This window comes from Acromyrmex echinatior, chromosome 2 (assembly GCF_024713525.1).
Source record: "Acromyrmex echinatior isolate Ae372 chromosome 2, ASM2471352v2, whole genome shotgun sequence".
NCBI classification, from domain to species: Eukaryota; Metazoa; Arthropoda; class Insecta; order Hymenoptera; family Formicidae; genus Acromyrmex; species Acromyrmex echinatior.
Genome location: NC_141853.1, coordinates 9074196 through 9095446, shown reverse-complemented (window position 1 = coordinate 9095446; position 21251 = coordinate 9074196). Strand labels below are relative to the sequence as shown.

The following is a 21251-nucleotide window of genomic DNA, read 5'->3' as shown; positions in this document are numbered from 1 at the left end:
TCTCTTTTTCTCTTCCGCTTTCTCTCCTCTCATTGCTTTATCTTTCTACTCTCTCTTTCCTGCCTCTTCTCTATCCAACAAGCTTAATCTATCACAACACGCACACGCGTCGCGCGGGTTTTACGTGTTTAGGCGCCTTCATCTGCTTTTAAAATAGAAATGTATTGATTCTGTTAGTTTTACGTCTCAATTCAATATAATTTTGTATTGCTTATCTTTAGTTGGTACTTAGTAAGAATAATTTGAAAATTTGTAAAATAAAAAATGATTTTTTATTCAAAATATCTTATGTATTTATATAATTTTATTTAAATTATCATACAACTAATTTATTTATTTATGCAATTATTTAACAAATATTTTTCATTAAAATCTCCATAAAAATATTAAAAATATCCACTCGCCATACATACAAATTTTATCATTTTTTACATTAGATTTATGTGATGTAAACAGTGCAATATTTTTAATTATATTTTTTATCTGTTTGTGTGATATCAAATTTTTAGCTTGCAAACCAATTTCTTTTTATATATTACAAGTTTGTTTTGTCAAATTAATATGATTTCATAAATGGACTTTTATATAGCGTGCGGATACAAAACCTGTAAAATATTAACATATAAATTATATTTCTCTCTCTTTCGTCGCGTATATTTCATCGCAATATCTTTCCTTCTGGCGTCACTCGTAGATAAGGTAGTTATCGGAAATCCTTATATACATACAGAACAATTTCATAATTTATGAATAACAAGAAAATTGCTTTCTCGGAAAAGCTATCCGAATTGTAGCAAACCGCGACGATCCGTCTTAGTCTCATTTGCGTAAGGAGACTGCATCATTTTCCAGAAAGAGCTTTTACTGTCGCTTGTACTTAAATGCTGACATCGATATAGTAGTATCACCGAACGTGCCCACGTTCCATTAGGCTTTACAACCTTTGAGCCGTAAAACCGAGGGAAATGTTCCCGTCCTGTCGGTTGAGAAAAAGGCGACAGCTGATCGGCAGAGTGCCGGGTGCGTGTCGCCATACTCCCTTCCCCTCAAAATACATCATACGTTTTAAAGAAAACGCACGTTTAATCCTACCGGGGATATCCAAGATATCGTTCCTGAGGGAAAGAAAAAAGATCTCTAAAGATCTCTCCCGTACGTGCCTCAACACCTACACGTCAGTATTTCGTAAAAAAAGACATCTCATCTCGTCGGACAAAGTTTGCGTAAGGACGAACAGCAAGACCAGATCGTCCAATAACAAATTAGAGATTTTCTTAGCTTGACATGCTGATCTTATGTAAGATTTTTATTTCTACCGCCACAAGGTCGTGCTTCGCTTCTAGGGAAAGAACTTGAGCCTTGAATATCATTCCCTTCTGTCAGTATACATTTATAGAACACTTGTATAGATGAATAAAGGATCAAGGACAGAATTTTTTCATTACATCAGAAGAATAAAATATAAATTATAGATTCAACTTGAAACGTAAACCTTGTAAAACTTTCGTTCATATTAGCTATGGATGACACTTGAGAGGAAAAAGGTCAAATATTATTCTTTTATTACAAAATTAATATATGCAGAATATAAGAAAAAAATATAAAATAGTAAAAGCTGAAGTTAAATATCTTTTTTATCATTATAATGCAAAAGCGCAAAGTTAATAAAACTTAATATTAATCGAAGATTACGAATAACTGATATTACGCAATTCTTCATACACTTCATCGTGCTGCTTTACTCTTCTGAGATGTCAATATTTTAAAATGCGTATTTTCTTGAACTAGATAACTAAGACAGATAACCAAAAATCAAACATAAAACTATATTACATAAGTAGTTTTTAATTAAAGGCTTGTGAGAAATTAAACTTCTTAAGATTAATTTCCACAATCAATTTCAAGAACGTTCCTTTTGCAGAATTTTAATCCAAAGGGTTAATTAGCAAAACCTTTTTAAGGTTGGTTAACATATTCCAACTCGATACCGTAAAAAATTTATAATTAAAATTCGATGAACTAAAAGTATAGCATTTTATACTGTCAAAATATAATCATAAAATAGCAATATTCATATTTATTATTATAATCAAGAATGATTGTAGACGATCGACTCAGAATCATCACATCCGTTGACCGATAAATTTCAGTTTTGTTTAACCAACAGTGTCGACACATCGTACGACATTTAAAGAGTTTGCTGTGAACGCTGTAAGTTTCGGTAACGAGATGAAACTTAGCTATCCACGCCCGATGTAAAGTTGAAAGCGCACTGGGATAACGATGAAAAGACGGACAGAGATCAAGAGTCGGGCAAAGCTGATGGGTGAAGCGCAGGGTGAGAGAACGAACGCAAAAGGAAAAGGGGGCAAATGGAGAGAAACTTTCATCGGAGGACGCTTTGCCAGCGATAGAGAGGACCAGAGGGGCTTGCGGTGGAGGACGCGGGGAGGATGAGAAAACGAGAAAGGATGGGGTTGGAAACGCGGGAGAGGAAGAATGGAGGCGAAGGTTGCGGGACGCGCAGCAGCGCGGCGCCGCGAGAGGAGCGGGACAGAGAGAAAGAGGGGGAGGGAGGGAGAGCAAACGCGAAGGAGAGGAAAGAGTGAGACGGGGATAGAACGAAGGGTGGCGAACGGCGGCGGAACAGAGGTGGAGCACGATCGAGGAGAGAGAAAGCCCGCGGCGGGGGCGGGGGCGGGGGCGGGGGCGGGGGTTCGATGTGGGGTAGGATCGGTTGGGTCGTGTGTTGCGGGCTGCTGCGGCTCGGGCGCGACAGTTCTGCTCCGGCCACCGGCGGTGGATTTTCGTGGGTGCCGCGCGGCGTACCTCCGCGAGAGGACCAACCCCATACGCGCGCCAGAGAGACGGAAGGAGAAAGAAAGAGAGAGAGAGAAGGAGAGAGAAAGAGAAAGAAGAAGAGACAGGGGTGGGAGGAAGGAGGGTGTGTGAGCGCGCAGCGGGCTTCTCTCTCGATCCGCATCGCGCGCCCGTAACCTTCCGCGGCCTCGGCTGTCCTCGTTGCCGATAACGAGCGATCGCGGGACGGTTTTTCCACGCGCGCGGCGGCGGCGGTAGCGTCAGCGGACAGAACGGTGGCGAAAGACGGTGCGGCGGCGGAGAAGGCGCCGGGAACGGTGGGACGAACGAAGGAGACGGTGGAGACGGTGGAGACGGTTGTACAAACGACGGAAGGGGGACAAGGCCGGAACGCGACGGCCTGAAACCGAGACGGACGGGGGATCAATCAACGACGGCATGAGGAGACGCCTCGGGGCGCCCACCACGGCTACTGTCTCATCGTCAGCGTGCGGGAACGGCCGCGTTGCCATCGTTATTACGACGCGCCGCTGCTTGGCCTACGAACGTACGCGAGCGCTCGGCGCGCGATGGGCGCCGAATACGAACGCTGATTGCCTGTCGGACGTGTCGTCGCGACCATCTCGAACGGGGCTCCAGTTCCGCATCCGGTTTTTCCACATCTAAATCGCGCTTTCTCGCTAAAGCGAGATTCTCATACTCGAGAGACTCCGGCCGAATCTTGACGGATATCGCGCGTCCCTCGACGGGGAACGACGCGGGAAAGGAGAGAGACGCACGACAGATTTCTTCACGACTAAATTCTAAAACAACACGCGCATCCCGCTGCTGTTGTTGTTGTTCCTACATACTGCGCTAATACTCCGTTGTAAACGATAATGTAGAAAGATACATAACGAGACAAAAAAATCTTTCCACGCACACACGTGGTGTGTAAACATCTCGAGATAATCGCCGAATCGGAAGGGAAGAAACGGCAGGCAACGGTTTATGGAATTAGGAGAACGCTCGATGGATCCGCCCGGAATCTCGCGAACGGGAATTCGCGTATCTCACTTGCGCGAGCTCTCGCGAAGTTAGAACGTTCCACGGTAGAAGGGAGGTTTCGGAGGGGGAGAAAAAGCGCGCCGGGGGTCACCGACGGTAACTAGGACACCGCGGGCCGACGCGACCCTAGTTTCGGGGACAACGCGTCCCTTAACCTTCTCGGTGCTGAACACGCGTCAAAACTGAGGAAAGTTTTATAAAAAAAAAAAAAAGAAAAAAAGAAAAAAAAAGTACGAGAAGAAAAAGAAATTTAAAAAAAGAAGAAAAAAAAGGACGATCGTTTTCCGTGGCGCGTCTTCATGTCGTCGATTAATCGTCATTATATCGGTTCACGTAGGCATTAATAAATGTGAGTGATATATCGCAATATTGTACGAAATGTCTCCATCCCTGTCGTTACTCTTGAAAAGCAGCGAAAAAGATTTAAAGATTTAAAGTATTTTAAGAACGCACGTTCAGCACCGTCCGCCGGAGTAACTTAGAGCGATCGATTATACTGTACCTAGTACAGTGAAACATTAAATACGTTCGATAAGAAAAAAAAACAAAAAAAAACAAGTGCGTATACACGCATGTACATACGGGTACACACATACACGCACACAAACGCGGAACACCGCACGGATTCTATATTAGAAGATACATGTAATATACATACATGTTAAAAGTTTATTTAAATACATCGTAGATAAAATATATATAAATATTATACGTGTGTTAAACCTTTTCATAGAGATCTAAATAACGACGTTGACAAATTACATAGTATATCACGTTACGCGATTCTCGATAATCAAATATCGATAATTCGACCGCACGAAAATCGTACACGCTGAAAAAAAAAAAACAAAAATATTCACGGGGAGAGAGAAACTCCCAGAGAATTAAAAGAGTCGTACGCAACCGAGAAACGCGAACGAGCGAAACGTGAAAAGCGAAGAAAAGTTACTCGCTCCTACGAAGAGCAATTTACGCACTCCTGCGGGGGCGAACAGGGTGACAAAGCGAGGAAAGAAGGAGATACTTAAGATACTTGTACCGTGAGACTCGAGCGGTCGTATGTGTTACATGTGGTAACGAGTCGAATACCTGAAACAATCCTTATCGATCAGCTGATCGGAGAAACTGCCACGAAACAATTTGCCAATTACATTAACGGTAAAAGATAGAGAGGAACTCTCAACGGGACTCTCTGTTTCTCGTCAATGCGCGCAAGTACTCGCGCGAGTCCACGGTGCTCAATTAGGCATATAAGTACAAAAGACACGCGGGCGTGCAAATTATTTTTCTCGACCGAGGTGTGCATCCCTATACGTTAGTAAGTAAGCGCATCGAGTCTGTCCAGAAAGAAAAAAAAAAAAATCCCCTGAGTGAGGAAATCAACTCAGACGATCCTCGATCTACCTCAACGACTATCGGCTCAGCTCCACTTCCTTCGAACGTATATCCCTCGATAAGGAAATTCTTAAGGAATAATCATATATTGCGAATCTCTAAGTCTAACTGAAAGTCCTAGAACTTAAAAAATCTTCCATCGACCTTCGACTGTTATTACTTCGCATTGTCGGAGCAAAATACCCTTTTACGATCCATCGCACAAATTATTGAAGTAGAATTTCTCTCGAACTCGAGAGACTTTTCGGCGGATGTTTGATTGTTTTGGCGCCATCAAACATGAGGAACGTCAGATAAATTTGTAAGATGATCGATATAAGCAGATGCGCAGTCTTTGTATGTTTTAAATCGCGCGAAATCACAATTGTTGTTGTTCGCACAATCCTCGAGTTCGTTGAGCGATAGATAAGACTCGATAGCAATCGTTACATACATCGAGTACTAGTCTTTCGAATCGATTGAATGCGGACGATTAAAGTCTCAAGCCGGCGCACGTTGTATCGTGCGTGATCACGCGTTGTGCAATTCGTAAAATCAAGAAAGTGATATGCTTTATCTCACGCGGGTGCGCGGACGTGATAATGCTGGCGGCGAGAGATGGGATTAGAGTGTCAAGAGGAAGAGAAAGAGAGAAGAAACAGCTGCACCGCGGGACGGAGAGAAAAAGTCGCATCAAGAAAGACGCACAGCCATGTCATGGGAGTCTATCTCGTCCAGGGATTACCTCGGGCAAGTATTGTTGCTAATCAGTAGTAAATTTCAAATTATGCGAACTAGATACAAATCGATATAGAACATTTTAATTAATTCATTAAAACTACAGTGTAAATAAATTTAGATAAAAATTAATTATTGATTAAAAAATAATATTGCAGAAGAAAGAGAGAGAGAGAGAGAGAGAGAGAGAGAGAAAGAAAGAGAGAGAGAAAGAAAGAAAGAGCATAGCATAATTGTAAAATTAAAAAACTTGCTGTCATGATTTTCGCTATAGGACTTTTCATTTGCTTGTTCAACATATGTAAAAAATATGCACATATATATATATATATATATATATATATATATATATATATTACATTTATTAACTGTTTTACTTATGCATATCTATTATTATTCTATATTTAGTCAATATTTGGATTTGTCGCAATTGTATATTGTTATTAATAATTAATTATTAAGAATATATGCTATCTAAATATTTTGTTAAGTTTCATTTATACTGTAATACAATTTTTTAATTACTACTAATATGTCAAAGTAATCATCATTCTTTTAGCGAAAAAAAAGTAATAACAATAAATAATTTATTTAGAATATACGTTTATATATACACTTTTTAAAAATTAAAACATAAAAACGTTTAAAAACTAAACTACTGCAAATATATATATATATATATTTTTTTTGCTTGAAAGGTAAATAAATAGTTACTGCATCCGTCTGAAAAAAGTACATTTCACGTTTTAGAATTATATGAATTTTTCATCCTCTTTTCCTAGCTTGTAATAGCCAATTTATGACTTGTAAAGTTAATTGTTAAACTTAAACTCATTCCCTGTTTAAATTCACGTTCACTTATATTAATACAATATTATTACAATATCTTAATATGAGTGATGGTAACTAGTTATATTCTTCTATCTATATTCTTTTAAATAAATAATTTTCATCTGGTTTACGAAAAATTATTTGGAACGTTCAGAATAATCTTTTATGTATAATACTAGTAATACTAAAATGATACAATTAATTACATTTACAATATAATTATTTTTTTACACATATTAGACAAGTGAATGTAACAATGAAAAGTAGCACATATTTGTAACAAATGTGTTTTCAGCAATCTTTTCAAATGTTTTTAATTTAATATATAACATTAATTATATCTGATAATAAAATTGGTTTAAAAGATTGTGGTAAAACAGAAATGACGTATTAAGGTCCAACGAAATGGGTAGCTCGATCTTTGTTTGCTAATTAATATAATAAAAAAGTAATTATAGAATTATTTTTTTTATATTTCTAAAAATCATATTTGATATTTCGAGAAATCATTAAAAGAGCAAATGAGGAATTATAAAAAAAACCATTTTAATTATATATTAAGAAATAATAATACAAAAGTATTAGGTGTTGGAATTAATTCGTAGCGTTTTACAAGTGATGGGAAGTACTTTCATTAATGTATTTTTTAATGCTCATGTGAAATAAATAACATTCTTTCATTAAAAAACGCTACGAATTAATTCCAACACCTAATAGTATCACAAAATTGTGATTTACTGTATTAAATACTTTTACGAGTTTTACTTAAATAATCTTTATGCTAAGCAGAACATATTATAAGAAACTTTATGTAAAAATAGAATATTGTGAATCGGAAATTCCATGATTGTAATCAGATACGTAATTATGGGGACGCTTTATTATTTAGAAAAATAATTTTTTAGTTTCAAATGACTTTTGCGTAAAATCACAAGAGATCAAGCAAGAACAGGATACTTAAGGGAAACGGAAGGTGTGCGATAGGGGACGACAAGGGCAGGTGCCTTGTATTTCGTTGATCGACCTCGACGCGTGGAAGAACTGGGGGATGGTTCGATTTTCCACTTAGAATCGCAACGCCGTACCGTATCTCGCAGCTCGTAAATGGGTCAGCAAAAGAGGTCGCAGGTGCCTCGCCCACCTAGCGAACGTGGTGGGAAAGCGATAGAGTGTCGTATACTCTTCGCTTTACACGATACGGGCTTGTATACACATACACATCAAGTGCAAACGAGCGGATATGCGCGCGCGCACAGAGGCACGCGACTGTTTTGGGGAGAACTTTTAGCAGGAGTGGAAAGTAATTTGTGACGGGGCGTGATTCTCACGGGGCATGATTTTCATCGAGCAGATCAGACACGAGATAATTCTGTTTTTCAGTTTGCCTTAATTAGTTCTAACGTCATATGATTACCGATTAATAGCAATATTTTCTGACAAAAATATGTAAGCGTTATTTAATACTTATAGTTATATTTGGTACATAGTAGTTATATTTAGTACATATAATGTATCAAATATACTACATATATATTTTAATATAAAAAGTTGTTTTTACGAAGGTAGTTCTTCTCGTTAAGAAGGTAGGACTTTTTTTTAAGGACGATATTGGCAATTATAATCACCAATTCTAGACACTTTCTTCTAAAAAGTTATGAAAGAAACGTGATCTAATTTTATAAATATATTTGATAAATAAATTATTAATATGAAATTATAAGTAAATATTTCGAAAATACGAAATATTTACTTAAAAAAAAAAAAAACTTTCATTCTAAAATGAAGATACATGAGATGTATCTTAGAGAATTTAAATGTTAATTAATACTCTCATTAATGTTGCAAGCATACGTAAAGCATATATAAAACGTAGAATCATGTCAAATAAAACATCCTAATAAATATACATAAAAGAAAAATAAGAAGAAAGTATAGTTGATGATCGCAATTTAGGGCGAGTATATTCCAGGAAAGAATTTCGCTATACCTCAGCACAAAATCTCAGCACAAAATCTCAGCACAAAATCAAAAGAAAGAAAAAGGATACAAATAAATTTTAGTTTTCTGGGATATAGAGCAAATGTGCAGTGGTCGCATTGCAGTAGGGTAGGTAAGAACTGTGATTTTACACAGGGTGTCCCAGACATATCTACCTTTCACCAAGAGACCATTCGATCAATATAGAGTCAGTTTTCTTTTTCTCATAAAGAAGTAAAATAACTTTCTGGAATTGTGTGTCAATTAAACATGATTGGCTTTTTGAAGAATTGACTTTTTTGAATAGTTGCGCACAAATGGTAATAATACCTCACTTTTTATTTTATGCAAATTATAACTTGCCTTGATTTAACATTTTAGATGTGTCAAAACAATTACAGTTCGAAAGATAGATCTCGTTTTAAGAATAGGTTACATAGTGAAATAAAATTGTGCAGAGAGAAAAAATTTACATCGTGACTGAGAATTGATCTAGAAATTCATAAGTGAAGAGCGATGCGGTAGCTACATATAGGATACCCTGTGTACCTTGTAACTTCCCTAACGTGCAGTTTGCAAACTCAACCTCTGGGACGTCAGCCAAAAGCGGTTTATCACTGCGTACTCCTTCCGTTCGTCCTAGAAATAAATTAAGAGTTTGCGCATGGAAGCTATAGGAGGTCAGTTGCCCACGTCTATCATCTAACGTGGACGTTTGACACACACTCAATATTGTGATAAGAAATTTTACATCCAAAATGCTAGTTCAATCATATTTCTTGCAATATTTTACGAATCGCTGATTGTAGCATATAATAGAAAATTAACTTTTGGCTGAGGTAATATTTTTCGCAATACGTTTTTTGCAGAGTTTTAAGATGCTTATTAAATCGATGTAATTTGTGAAGTTATTTTCCAGTTTCAATTTATTACGTTTGAAGTCTGATAAACCGAATTGCGCAGTTTATAGAACTGAAGAATGTATTTTTAAATTTACATACGAATATTAAGCACCAAGAACCGCCCAATCGATTTAATCGAAAATAAAATTCTCTTTCCTATTTGACTTTTTTTATTCTTATCGATCTAATTTTCACTTATAAAATTAACAATAGTTCTAAAAATAATTGTATATGTTTATGTTGATTAATGTATTGTAAATAATCGTATTATTTCTTAATTAACATTGTATGGATTGTAAACAATTCTGTATTGCAAAAATTACAATTAATAACAATACAATAATATACACACACACACACACATACACAAAATATATATATATAATATATAAATACTAATTGTATTTCCTTCTCGATATAACTCTTATAACTTTAATTATATCGCAAATGTAAATAATCTGAGCACAAAAAAATTTCAAAATTCTTTAAGCGATCAATGATGTGAAAATATCACACAGTTCTTGGTTACATCTTCTTTAAATTCCTTTTATCGGATTTACTGAGAGTATAGAATTCCATGGTTTGCTCTCTTTCAAGTCGATCTTTTGATTATTTTTAAATCGTCAATGATAGTGATCATTGTCCAAACAGATTTTCCGATAAATTAATATCAATATCCGCTACTTTCTAATAATAACTTTTTAATTTATAATATATTTATTAAACCAAATAATACTTTTGAGAATTTTACAACAAATATTGAGCTTGTAAAATCGAAAAACAATAAAATATCAATTATAACGAACATCAAGTGGTTAAAATATTAAGTGGCCGATAATTGTATCATTTATCTAAAAAGTTAATTTGTGTCAACATTCATTCCATGATGTATATCATTGAACATTTCAAAAATTTACAGCGGATCGGCGAGTCATCAGCTCTCGGCGACCGCATTGCTGGGTAGTCCTGATGGATCGAGACATCCACTCGATGTCTGCGAATTCACTGAAGAGGATTATCGACATCAAAATGGTAACGGTAATAATGGTCATTACCAAAATGGCAGATCGGGCACTGGTATATGGGAATGTCTCATAAGTTGCAGAAAACGGCTTGATCAACAATTAGCACGAAGGAGGGTAAGTATATACACACACACACACACACACACACACACACACACACACACACATTATATATATATATATATATATATATATATCTTATGATGTATTTATTCTTTTTAGTTCATGTAGGAAAAATGAATGATTAAATTTAGTACATATGATATGATGTATAGACATTTTTAATATGCATATAAGAGTTTTACTACAAAATTACATCTGATGATTAATTAGATAAATTATGAAAAGATACGTCGAGCTTTTAATTAATTGATATATTAAGCTTTTAATTATGTCAACATTTTAAGCTTTTAATTTAATTAAATGCATTAAATTAGTGATGTAATAATAACTAATCATTTGATGAATATAAAACAAATTATAAAAATTATCGGATTTTTGTTATGTATTTCATTACAACGAACTATTAATATGAATAATTAAATAAAATATTATACAAATGCGTCAGATGTAAATATCATGTCTGCGATAGATATAAACATCGCCATTATTTATCATATTTTAATGCACGTTTAATTTCTATTCAAAAGTATTAATTTATTAATAAAGCTCTTACTTCGAAATGCGTGCCAAGTGTTTTATCTCGAAATGCAAGAGGCGATTATAATTTTAGACAAACGCGCTTAGAAGCAGAATTGGCTGCATGCCACAATAACACTTACGGAATTATTAATGATCTTACAAATTAATTCAATTATAATTGATTCTTTAACTGTTATTCGACTATTAACCATTGAACCCGTTTAATATGTCAAAGCTATTGAGGGTATAATATATCAAACGAGTAACAGTATCTGAGGTTCCTCTCAAGCAAACGACGGGGCATGACGGCTACATAACGAAGCGTATTTCGCGGACGAGCATGCTTTATCGGTCACTGTCAAGTTCACGATGTGCATGCCGTAGCTGCGGTCACGCTATCCTTTCGTAACCACTAAAACCGAAGTACCGGTCATACTGTGTTTACCGTTCTGGATACATTTCACTCAAAGAAACTTATGATTTCGCGTCTAGCGTCTGACAGCTTATTCATGATGCTTCATACAGTAACAAGCGTAATTTAAGTTTACGTTTTCATCAAAGCTACACGATATCTCAATCAATATACTATAAAATGTACGTTTTTATTGAAGCTACACGATATCGAAAGAGGTGTAAAAAAGTATAAAATTCATATTGTTAGATCACGTTATTTATGGAAACATCCATCAAAATTTATAGATTTGTTTTTTTTTTAGTTTCTATACAAAACAGCTAAAAATTTAACGTCTCGTTACATTTCCGCATTCGCTACAATTTTAATAAATTGTCAAGCCATCACAGTTTTAAAGAATTATTAAATTAAAAAAAAATATATTTTAATGAAGAAAGAAAGAGAATTATTTCAAAAGGATAACTGAAGATAAATTCTGCTTCTTTGTAATTAATAATGTTAATGATTACAAGCATTAAAATTAATTCCAGTAAATCTCATGTGCAACCTGTTCGATTTTTTAATACTATCATTAATAATATTGTTGTTTATTAGTATTACTACTTTGTTCTTAAGATCTCTGCTTTGCAAGAGATTGCCGACAAATGAACAGGTTCGCATATCAATAAATCTTCGTTTCATTGTATATATATGTCTATAATTTTTATAATGAACAAGAATTTGCCTCGGTCGTGTACACGCATGCGGATACATTTTTATGTGCTTTACGAGGCTATTTATATTTTATTGTAAAGTTTAATCTGCCGAGGACAAAGTTCATGGTCAAATCGATACGGCCTTCTACCTTTGCCCGTATTATCTACGCTAGGGCTATTGCTGTGTGATAAAAACCATAATACGAACCGTGACTTCTTCTTCCTGGATAAGGAAGTTATTTATCATTTGGAGCCTGTTTTACAAGATTTAAATGAATAATATTGTTCAACGTAAATATGAGTTTATCTTTAATATATTAATTAAGTGACAATTCAAGTAAATTCAGTATAAAATACTGAAGTATTCAATATATATAAAATACTGAGTTCTATATTTTACTTTCTGTCTCAATTACATGATATACCTAAGTCTCCGCTTTTAATATGTGCGTTATAGATTAATTTTTATATAATTCTAGTTATACGAAATAATATTTAGTTTTATAGTTGAGCAATCAAATCAAATAATGATTTAAAACTTTTCCCTTAAAAAATTTAAAAAAATATAAAGAAAAAAAACGGAACATTTTTTTCATTCACTTCATTTAATTTACTGTATAAATCGTTTTTTGCAAAAATATCCAATCGCAAAAATAAAGATTAATCAATTATTATAATAATATCAAATTAAGATAAAAAGATTTTATTACTTGTAAAAAGTACTTATTACTTTGCTTTTCTATAAAATCACTGATTTTTTTCTAGATACTTTTTGTATCGGCGTAGTTTTTCGTGCCTTCTATATAGAAATCCATCGCCTGGGATTGTCTGTTCAGTACCGTTGTTTTCAAATCTTCATTCTTCTCGTACCATTGAAAACCAAGCTTTACATTTTGAGATAAAACCGTGAAATGTGTTGATATAAGGAATCATTCACTTTCACGACAAGAAGTGAACGCCTGTAGCTCTCACGAAAAGTTTAGCAGCTCAAATGAAAAATTTTTTAGTATCTCCTGTACTTTGCATACTTTGTACTAAGTGAATTTCACATTTTTCTTTATCTCAAAAAAGTCGCTTGGTTTTCAACGGTTCGAAGAAAGTAAGAAGTTGAATTGAAAGTAGCAATACTGAACTTCCAGGTGACACATTTTTATTGCAAAGAGCGTAAAAAATTTGTGCTTAAAAACAGTGTTAAAAAAGAATATATAGATATATAGAATATATAGAATTTATATAGAATACTATGTAGAATAAATATGTAGATGTTTATTTATCAGTAATAAATCTTTTTATCTTATAATTGATTTTTTTTACTAACATTTAATTTTAAAACGTGCTTTATACATATAATGCCCTTTTTGAAACATTCTCTTTAAAAAAAAAAATATTAAGTTTTTGACACTTTTTTTTGAAAAAATTATATAATATACAAAATTATATATATAAAAAACTACATACATTGTGCTCCGTGAAATTACATTGTAAATTATAAACAACGGGTTTTACAATCACCATTTTATAATTATCGTCTATTAATATTGCCTGTATAATTAATAGGGTAATTTCCTCTTTGGCTTGCCCATACGCTCTTGAACATTGCATCTCCGCTTAAGAGAGCCGTTATTAACTCAATGTCAATTTCATGAGCATCGATTCCAAGGTCTCGTTAGTCCGGCCTCTGATTATAGTTGATATGAGGAAATGTGCTAGATATCCGATAAATAGTCCAGGTACAAGGACTCATGCAATCGGCGGAAATTCAAGGACTGATCGAAATATAAGACGTTAAATCACGTGATGTAATTTCATAAATGAGTAATTTTAAAAAAGGTGATAATAAATAAAAGGTAATAATTAATAAAATTTCCATTTTGTTTCCCACGGCGTTTGAGCTCGTTCTTTAACACCCTTTACGAAAATGATCGTTGCACGATAAATAAATCAGCACGTGCAGTGAATAGATGTGCTTCATGTGTGAAATTTCATTATTTTTAACATAGGTGGAGCAAGGCTTAAAATTGTACAGGGCTCATAAACAACAAGCCGCGGTTAGAAAATGGAGGGGCGCTTTGAAGAGTATCAGACATCGCGAGGATAAATTCGCTCTTCTCGGTTACTTGTATCAAGCGTATATGGATTGGGGCAAATACAGGTAGATCATAGCATAAGTTAATGTCTTTCCCAGTTTTTTTGTCGTCTTGCATTGTTTGCACATACATAAAGTGAAACGTGTTTTTGCATTATTAAAAATAATCTAGAAATAAATAAAAGTAAGAAAATCAAACCGGAGACCTATTTTCGTATAAGAAGTATATACATATAATTATATTACGATATATTATTAAAAAATTAATACACACATATATGCATAAGAGTACCCGATATCTCGTTTAAAAGTAGCGTTAGTTATCCAATTTTATAACTATTTTTATCTCCTTTTCCCCTTTGCAAAGTTGTTGCCCCTTCCAATTAAAGCCGCGATTCCTCCATCGTGTAATTTTTCTCCTTTCAGAGATAGCATCGAATTCGGTAACAAGCAATTATGCATTTCGGAGGAATTGGATTCGCCGAACATGCGGGCAGAAGCGTATTTAAACTTGGCCAGAGCTCACGAGAGATTAGGCGCCCTGGATAGAGCGTTAGATTACGCTCGGCACAGGTTTGAACCTCTTTCATTCATCATTCAGCCTACACAAATATAATGTCAACTTTCAAGAAACCTAATATACGCGCGTAACGTATGATATATCTACATTTGTCTATCTCTTGCTATTATTAACACAGTCAGTAGTTATTGATAAAACGTCGATATAAAAGAAATGCATCTAATGAACAACCTCTGATTACGAATTCAGTGGTGACAGAAGTGGTTTCTAAGTTTGAGAAGAGCTAATCGAGTCCTTTGTAATCGATAGCCGAATGTGACGTCAATTGTTTAAGCGATGATTTGACTACCCATACGTGTGTACGTGTGTATTGTGCTAACATCTATAATTTTGCATTCTCGCAGCTTGTATAACGAGTGCGATCAGTGCGCGACTGCTGGATTAGTTCACTTAACCGTAGGCAGAGTCCACTTAGAGCTAGCAGGATTCTGTAAAGCCTTGGAAGCATTTCAAAGAGCCCACAAAATCGCCCACTCCATTCAAGATCCCTCCTTAGAATTGCAGGTAATTAGGTCCCTTTGTTTGCTAGTTTTTCTTCTTTCGCACGAGTACACAAGCGCGCATTATTGTCGTGTTGTTTGTTAATTAACGGCGCAGGAACGATTAGAAAAGCAGCAGTTGTGTCTTGCGAGATGAACTGAGCTCGTTTTTCATCGCCTGATTTTTATTTTATTTCTCGAATAGTCAATTAGCTGCATCCTTAGTTCACTTGTTCGAGTACTTAACGCTATCTGGATACTCGAGCATATCAATTCTCTCTGATTAACACTTTAAAAAGTAATGTAAAATTCTATTTGTGTAACATAATAAATTCATAATAAAACATTCTTTGTTGAATTGTGTATTTCTGTTTTTATAATAATAGATATCTAATGCTGGTGCAATAAAAAATTTGTCTTCTTTCTTTTATAAAATATGTTTGAAGTAAGACTCATATAATTTTTTTTTATTGGTAATCTCTTAATCTATCCGTCCAGGATAATGAATTCGTACATCGATTACGTACAATTTCTTTTTCAGGTGTACGTCGGTCTGTCGGAACTCTTCTGCAGATTACAGGACGCGGATAAGAGCGCAAGATATGCGGCGAGAGCTTACGATCTCTCCAGAAGTTTACAGCTGGGAGATCTGAATTCGCGTCATCATAGGGCGGCGTTATTACAAATGGCCGCGGCACTCAGGAAAAAGGGAGAGCTTGGCGACGCTCATGATTACTGTTCGGTAAAGTTCTTGAAATTTCTCAAGAGAAGAAAAAAAAAACCTTACGTTGTTTAAATCAAAGAAATTAGCGCAAAACTGTGTTCTCTTAAACAATCTAAATCAAAACATTTCTTAGAAAATATTACAAACTTTTTCACAAATTAATTTTTATTATCTCGTAATTTTTTTTTCTCAATCGCACGATAATGCATGCTTTGTCGAAAATATTATCTTTGAAGAAAAAATTCCATGCGAGTCACTTTGTGTAATTCATAGGGGATGAAGATTGTATTGGTTAATCAATATCATGCACAATAATACGATTTAATCGATCAATTGTCGTTTATGCATTATGCACAGGAAGCAACAAGACTATCGCTAGTTTCTGGTGATCAGGCCAGTTACGCTCGAAGCATCCGTATTATGGGAGACATTTACAGAAAGAAATCGGATATAAATGTGAGTAATTCATACTAAGTTATCAGTATATCTTTCTCTTTAGCTTTCACATTAAATTTTTTAACATGATATCGCAAGTGATAATATTCTTTTTTGATCACATTAATTACAGATATACAATTAATTATATGATTCTCATGCATAAAATTTATTCTAAAAGCATAATAACAGTTTGAGGCTGAAGCCTTTTCTTTTTCAAATATTCATATGTAAAGATTGAAATGCGTAATCACGTAATAAAAAATATCAATATATTTATTTGAATATTGCATCAAAAATGTTTCAACAGATAGATTTTTTATCGGCATTCATGTCAAGTACTATGATGCTATCAAAACCATTCACAGCCTTATTGTTCGTTCCAACATTGTTACAATACTGTCATCGACGATAAAAAAATGCCATAACTGGAGCGTTCCTTTGCATGTCACGCATGTTACAAAAACGACTTTAACACTGTATCACGCTTGCAACGCATACCGCTTTCGTTTTGTTTGCTACAAAATTCTTTGAATGTTGTTAAAAAATGAGTGACAAAATTTTGAAAACATCCACTTTCAAACAACCCAAAATATTGAAGTCGTGATATTTGTTGTGATATATAAATGTTTAATTAAGATTTGAAAATATTTCTATAAAAAAATATACATAAAAAGACATCTTTAATATTTTACGTACATATTATATAGGGTAAGTCAAAATACGTGATATAATCGAGAAGGGGATTCAAAATAAGCTGAAATAATAAAATAAATTTTTTTTTAAATTCGTTTTTGAGAAAAAGGATTTCGAAATTATTCTTGTATTTACAGCACTTTGAAATTATTCTTGTATTTGAAGAATGAAAAAGATAAAATATTAGAAATAATAATCCGTTACAATTTAATTTGCTTTTAAATATGTAAGAAATAAAATTATTCTTCATCTCACACAAATTCACTTGGCTGTCTTAAGAGTCAACTGATTGCTATTGAAATAAAAATAATAAATAAAATTATTAATCAAATTATTAATCAATTTTTTATCAAATGTCATATAATTTACCAAATTATTACGTTATTATGTTTTAAGAACATCATATATTAAACTTCTATCTACCCCAATAAATAAATTCATATAATATTTATGTATATCTGCAATAAAGTGAACATTATCATCATAAACGTTAACAGCGATGTTTGAGCTTCATTTGCTGCTTACGCGAATGCTATACATGATTGCGCTTTTGAGCGATAGAAGCTGCTTGTTGAATTTAATGTCTGTCTTTTAGTTGGCGATCGTGATGCATATATAATTAGCCTTTAGTTCACGCATCGCGTACGCCGGTCCGCTTGTCAGAACGATAACATCGGTGAGATAAAGATGGACGTTTTGCAGAAAGCATTCCGACAGTACGAGAGCGCGATGGGCTCGGCGGCTGCGACCGGTGATCGACTGTGCCAGATGGAAGCTATGGATGGTGCGGCGAGATGCCTGGAAGCTCTAAGGCTTCAGCACAAGATATGCAATTGCAGACCCCTCGAGTTCAATACTAGGCTCCTGGAAGTGGCGGGATCAGTTGGCGCCAAGGTAAATTGTCAATACAGATCGCGGATTGTGATGCACGTTCGTTCCATATATTTCATGTGAAATAGAGAGAAAGAGAAATACAGAGGGAGAGAGGAAAAATCAGAGAAGAGCGATGTACTGTGAAATCAATTTCCCTCCCCAGATGCGAAAACTTGAGAGTTTTCATCTTTTCTTTTATCCTCGAGGATCAACGGAATTCGAAATAAATACAGTAAAGTTTCTTTATTCATTGATTTGCGACGAATCGAATGTGCTGAAAGGAAAGTTAATTCCATTGATTTTTATGAATTAATAAAATTTCATCATATTCCTTATCTCACAATTTCGTTATAATCGAAGACGACTCTAATTTGAAGATAAAATTGAAGATCTTTACCGCTGAGATTATACATTATTTAAAATGAGATTTTTAAGTTGATAAAATTTGAACAAGAGCATCAATAATTGAAAAAGCTACGACCGAGGATAGACACGGATGCTTTGCATTTATTTATCTATACATCTAATAATAAAGACTACCATGAGTTCCAATGAAATACCAAAAGAGCTATCGACATTACAATGCCGCTGGTACATCGCACAAGTATTCCATACATATATTATCATACTCACACTACGGCCATCGAATCTTCATGCTATTTGTGTCTACGAATCAATGGAGTCGTTTTCCATTTTGACGTACACGCAACCAATAACGTAAAGTAATACAGCTCAGTACTGCCCAAGATTCAATAAAGATAATTGTTGATCTGTTAAAACGGTAAATTTCGCTATTCATAATTTATTATCATATCCTTTCTACATACAATAAAAATAAACCAAGGGTTAACCGAAGAATAATTCAAGTTCTTACTTTAAAAAAATGTTAAATTCTTCTTCAAAAGGAAAAAAAGAAAAGAAACAAAGATCTCTAATAACATTCTAATGCTACTAAAAATGTCAATATATCACTTGACAAACTTATATGATTTTTCAGTGCGAGAAAAATATGTATTCAAAATATAAAATTATGAGAATCTGATTATTTACAGCTTCTGGTGCGAACAGTCAGGTCCAGATTGTCGAAAATTTATGGGTCTTTGGGAGATGAGGAACAAAAGGGACATTATGAGAGATTGGCGACTGCGATGGAGGAAGATTTGGAGTTACGATGCGGAAGCTGCAACGAACCTTTTGGTCTGGAAGCTGATTCTCTGGAAGCATTACCTTGCTCTCACATATTACACGCTCGGTAAGACACGCGGAAAAACTGGACTATTTTTCTGTTAAGAAACAGAACTAAAACAAGAATCAAGTATAATGTTGTGTAAAATTCTAATTGCCAATTCGATTTTCTTTCGAAAAAACTATTTTTACTATTTTTATTTTCTCGTGCAACATACATTTGGCAGATGCGCATATGACATCTTGAAGAGACGTGACAAGAAGAAGAAACGTTTATGTCCCGATTGCCACAAGTCTGTCAGTTCACGGCTGTACCTGCATTGCGAAGATCCTCATGGCATGAATACTCTAAATCATAGTTCCTTGAGCCTGGCGTCATTGAGGGCCAGCAGCCTAGCAACACTTGAGGACTGTCATGCGACGAGTAGTGTTTAAAAAAAAAAAACACGCGACACATATTTCGTTTATTTTAACGCGTTCGTATCCGCATGCGATTAGATAATTTTAAGGAATCATAATGTGGAAGATGAGAAAGCCAAAGGAAAGTAGTACGATACAAAAAGATTTAATGGCAATAAAAAGTGCACGCCTCGATTCAGATTGTTGAATATAATTACTTCCCCTCTTCCTCAACAAATCTGTCGTATGATTTTATTATCTATATAAAATAATCAAAGTAGATGTTTTTGTCGGTCTGTTTCATATTTATAACAAAAAAATCACTTTTTCTGATGATTATAAAAATGTAAAATGGGAAAAATTTGCTCATATTTTACTTAATTAAAAAATATATACATATGAGCAATTTTTTCTTATTTTTCTTTAAACTTAATTTTTTGTAAAAGAAACTAAGCGAAAATTATTGTTTTAATTATTTTTTGTTTTCTCATTATTTTTTTACCAAATAGTAATTTAAAAAAACTTATAGTGGATGTAATATAAAAAATAAGTAAATAAAATTTGTAAATGTTATATAAACGGTAAATATTAATAAAAATATGGGCGAAATATATAAAAATATGCTATATAATACAGGGCTGAATACTCGAAACGCAATATTTCTTACGCAACAAATTTATATTTAATTTAAGTTAATTTCTTTATTAGTTAAACAAAAAAAATATGCCTTAAATGTAGATATATTTTAATTCGCCTAATCATAAAAAATGGACCGAAATTACTGAATCAAATTAGATTTGTTCGCTTGCTGTACTTTTTGCACTCAGCATCTGTGCTTTCTCTCTTTTCAATGTTCAAATATTCATCTCGTTTTAAGTGCAAAAACTTTTGGAGATTTCAAGGAATTTCAAGCAACGTGAGTAAACCTATCATCTTCATAATCAAAATGCACGTGCAACAAGTAAAAAGGTATGTTTTATATATACATATATATAATATATATCATCAAACTATATATCATTCAAAATACTATTTCTTTTAATTACATTTCATACGTTTTCGAAACCTGAGAGTGTAAAATCACGAAAATGAATTGTTTAGCAATTTAGATTTATTTATAAAAAAATTATGTACATATACATACCTTGCTAGTGTTGCAAACAAATTATGTATTTCGTTTGCGTGATTCCCATTTTCGGTTCGTCACGATGCGCGGAAAAAACTCGTTGAAACTCGCGTTCGCCTACTGCGCAGTGCGCACTTCGCCCATTGCGCACTCGCCTTTCTCAAGTCTCTCTCTCTCTCTCTCTCTCTCTCTCTCTCTCTCTCTC

The 21251-nt window shown here is 34.2% G+C and overlaps 1 protein-coding gene and 1 long non-coding RNA gene across 3 annotated transcripts; one reads left to right on the top strand and one right to left on the bottom strand.

Annotated features, from left to right (window-relative positions):
- LOC147910471 (uncharacterized) lies at positions 1 to 21198 on the bottom strand. Its single transcript, XR_015548312.1, has 2 exons — positions 21065 to 21198; positions 1 to 142 (listed from the first exon to the last, which is right to left on the bottom strand). It is a non-coding gene; the product is annotated as an uncharacterized LOC147910471 (long non-coding RNA).
- On the top strand, positions 2757 to 20121 carry LOC105147968 (43 kDa receptor-associated protein of the synapse homolog). Of its 2 annotated transcripts, none has more exons than XM_011059357.2 (10): positions 2757 to 5991; positions 10609 to 10828; positions 14464 to 14615; positions 14976 to 15122; positions 15474 to 15633; positions 16150 to 16350; positions 16690 to 16788; positions 18166 to 18357; positions 19389 to 19588; positions 19749 to 20121. In XM_011059357.2, exons 1-10 carry the CDS (start codon positions 5954 to 5956, stop codon positions 19954 to 19956), a joined length of 1617 nt encoding a protein of 538 aa, XP_011057659.1. In that variant the 5' UTR covers positions 2757 to 5953; the 3' UTR covers positions 19957 to 20121. The 2 variants fall into 2 exon arrangements, with proteins under 2 accessions (XP_011057659.1, XP_011057658.1); XM_011059356.2 differs by having other exon boundaries at positions 18151 to 18357.
- Positions 21199 to 21251: the final 53 nt, after the last annotated feature.

What these genes read in the sequence shown, in the direction of transcription:
- LOC105147968 (XM_011059356.2), top strand. Translation starts at nt 5,954, where the DNA reads ATGTCATGGGAGTCTATCTCGTCCAGGGATTACCTCGG. An exon ending in TTAGATTACGCTCGGCACAG is followed by an intron (nt 15,123 to 15,473) that starts GTTTGAACCTCT and finishes GCATTCTCGCAG; the next exon opens with CTTGTATAACGAGTGCGATC. An exon ending in ACGCTCATGATTACTGTTCG is followed by an intron (nt 16,351 to 16,689) that starts GTAAAGTTCTTG and finishes CATTATGCACAG; the next exon opens with GAAGCAACAAGACTATCGCT.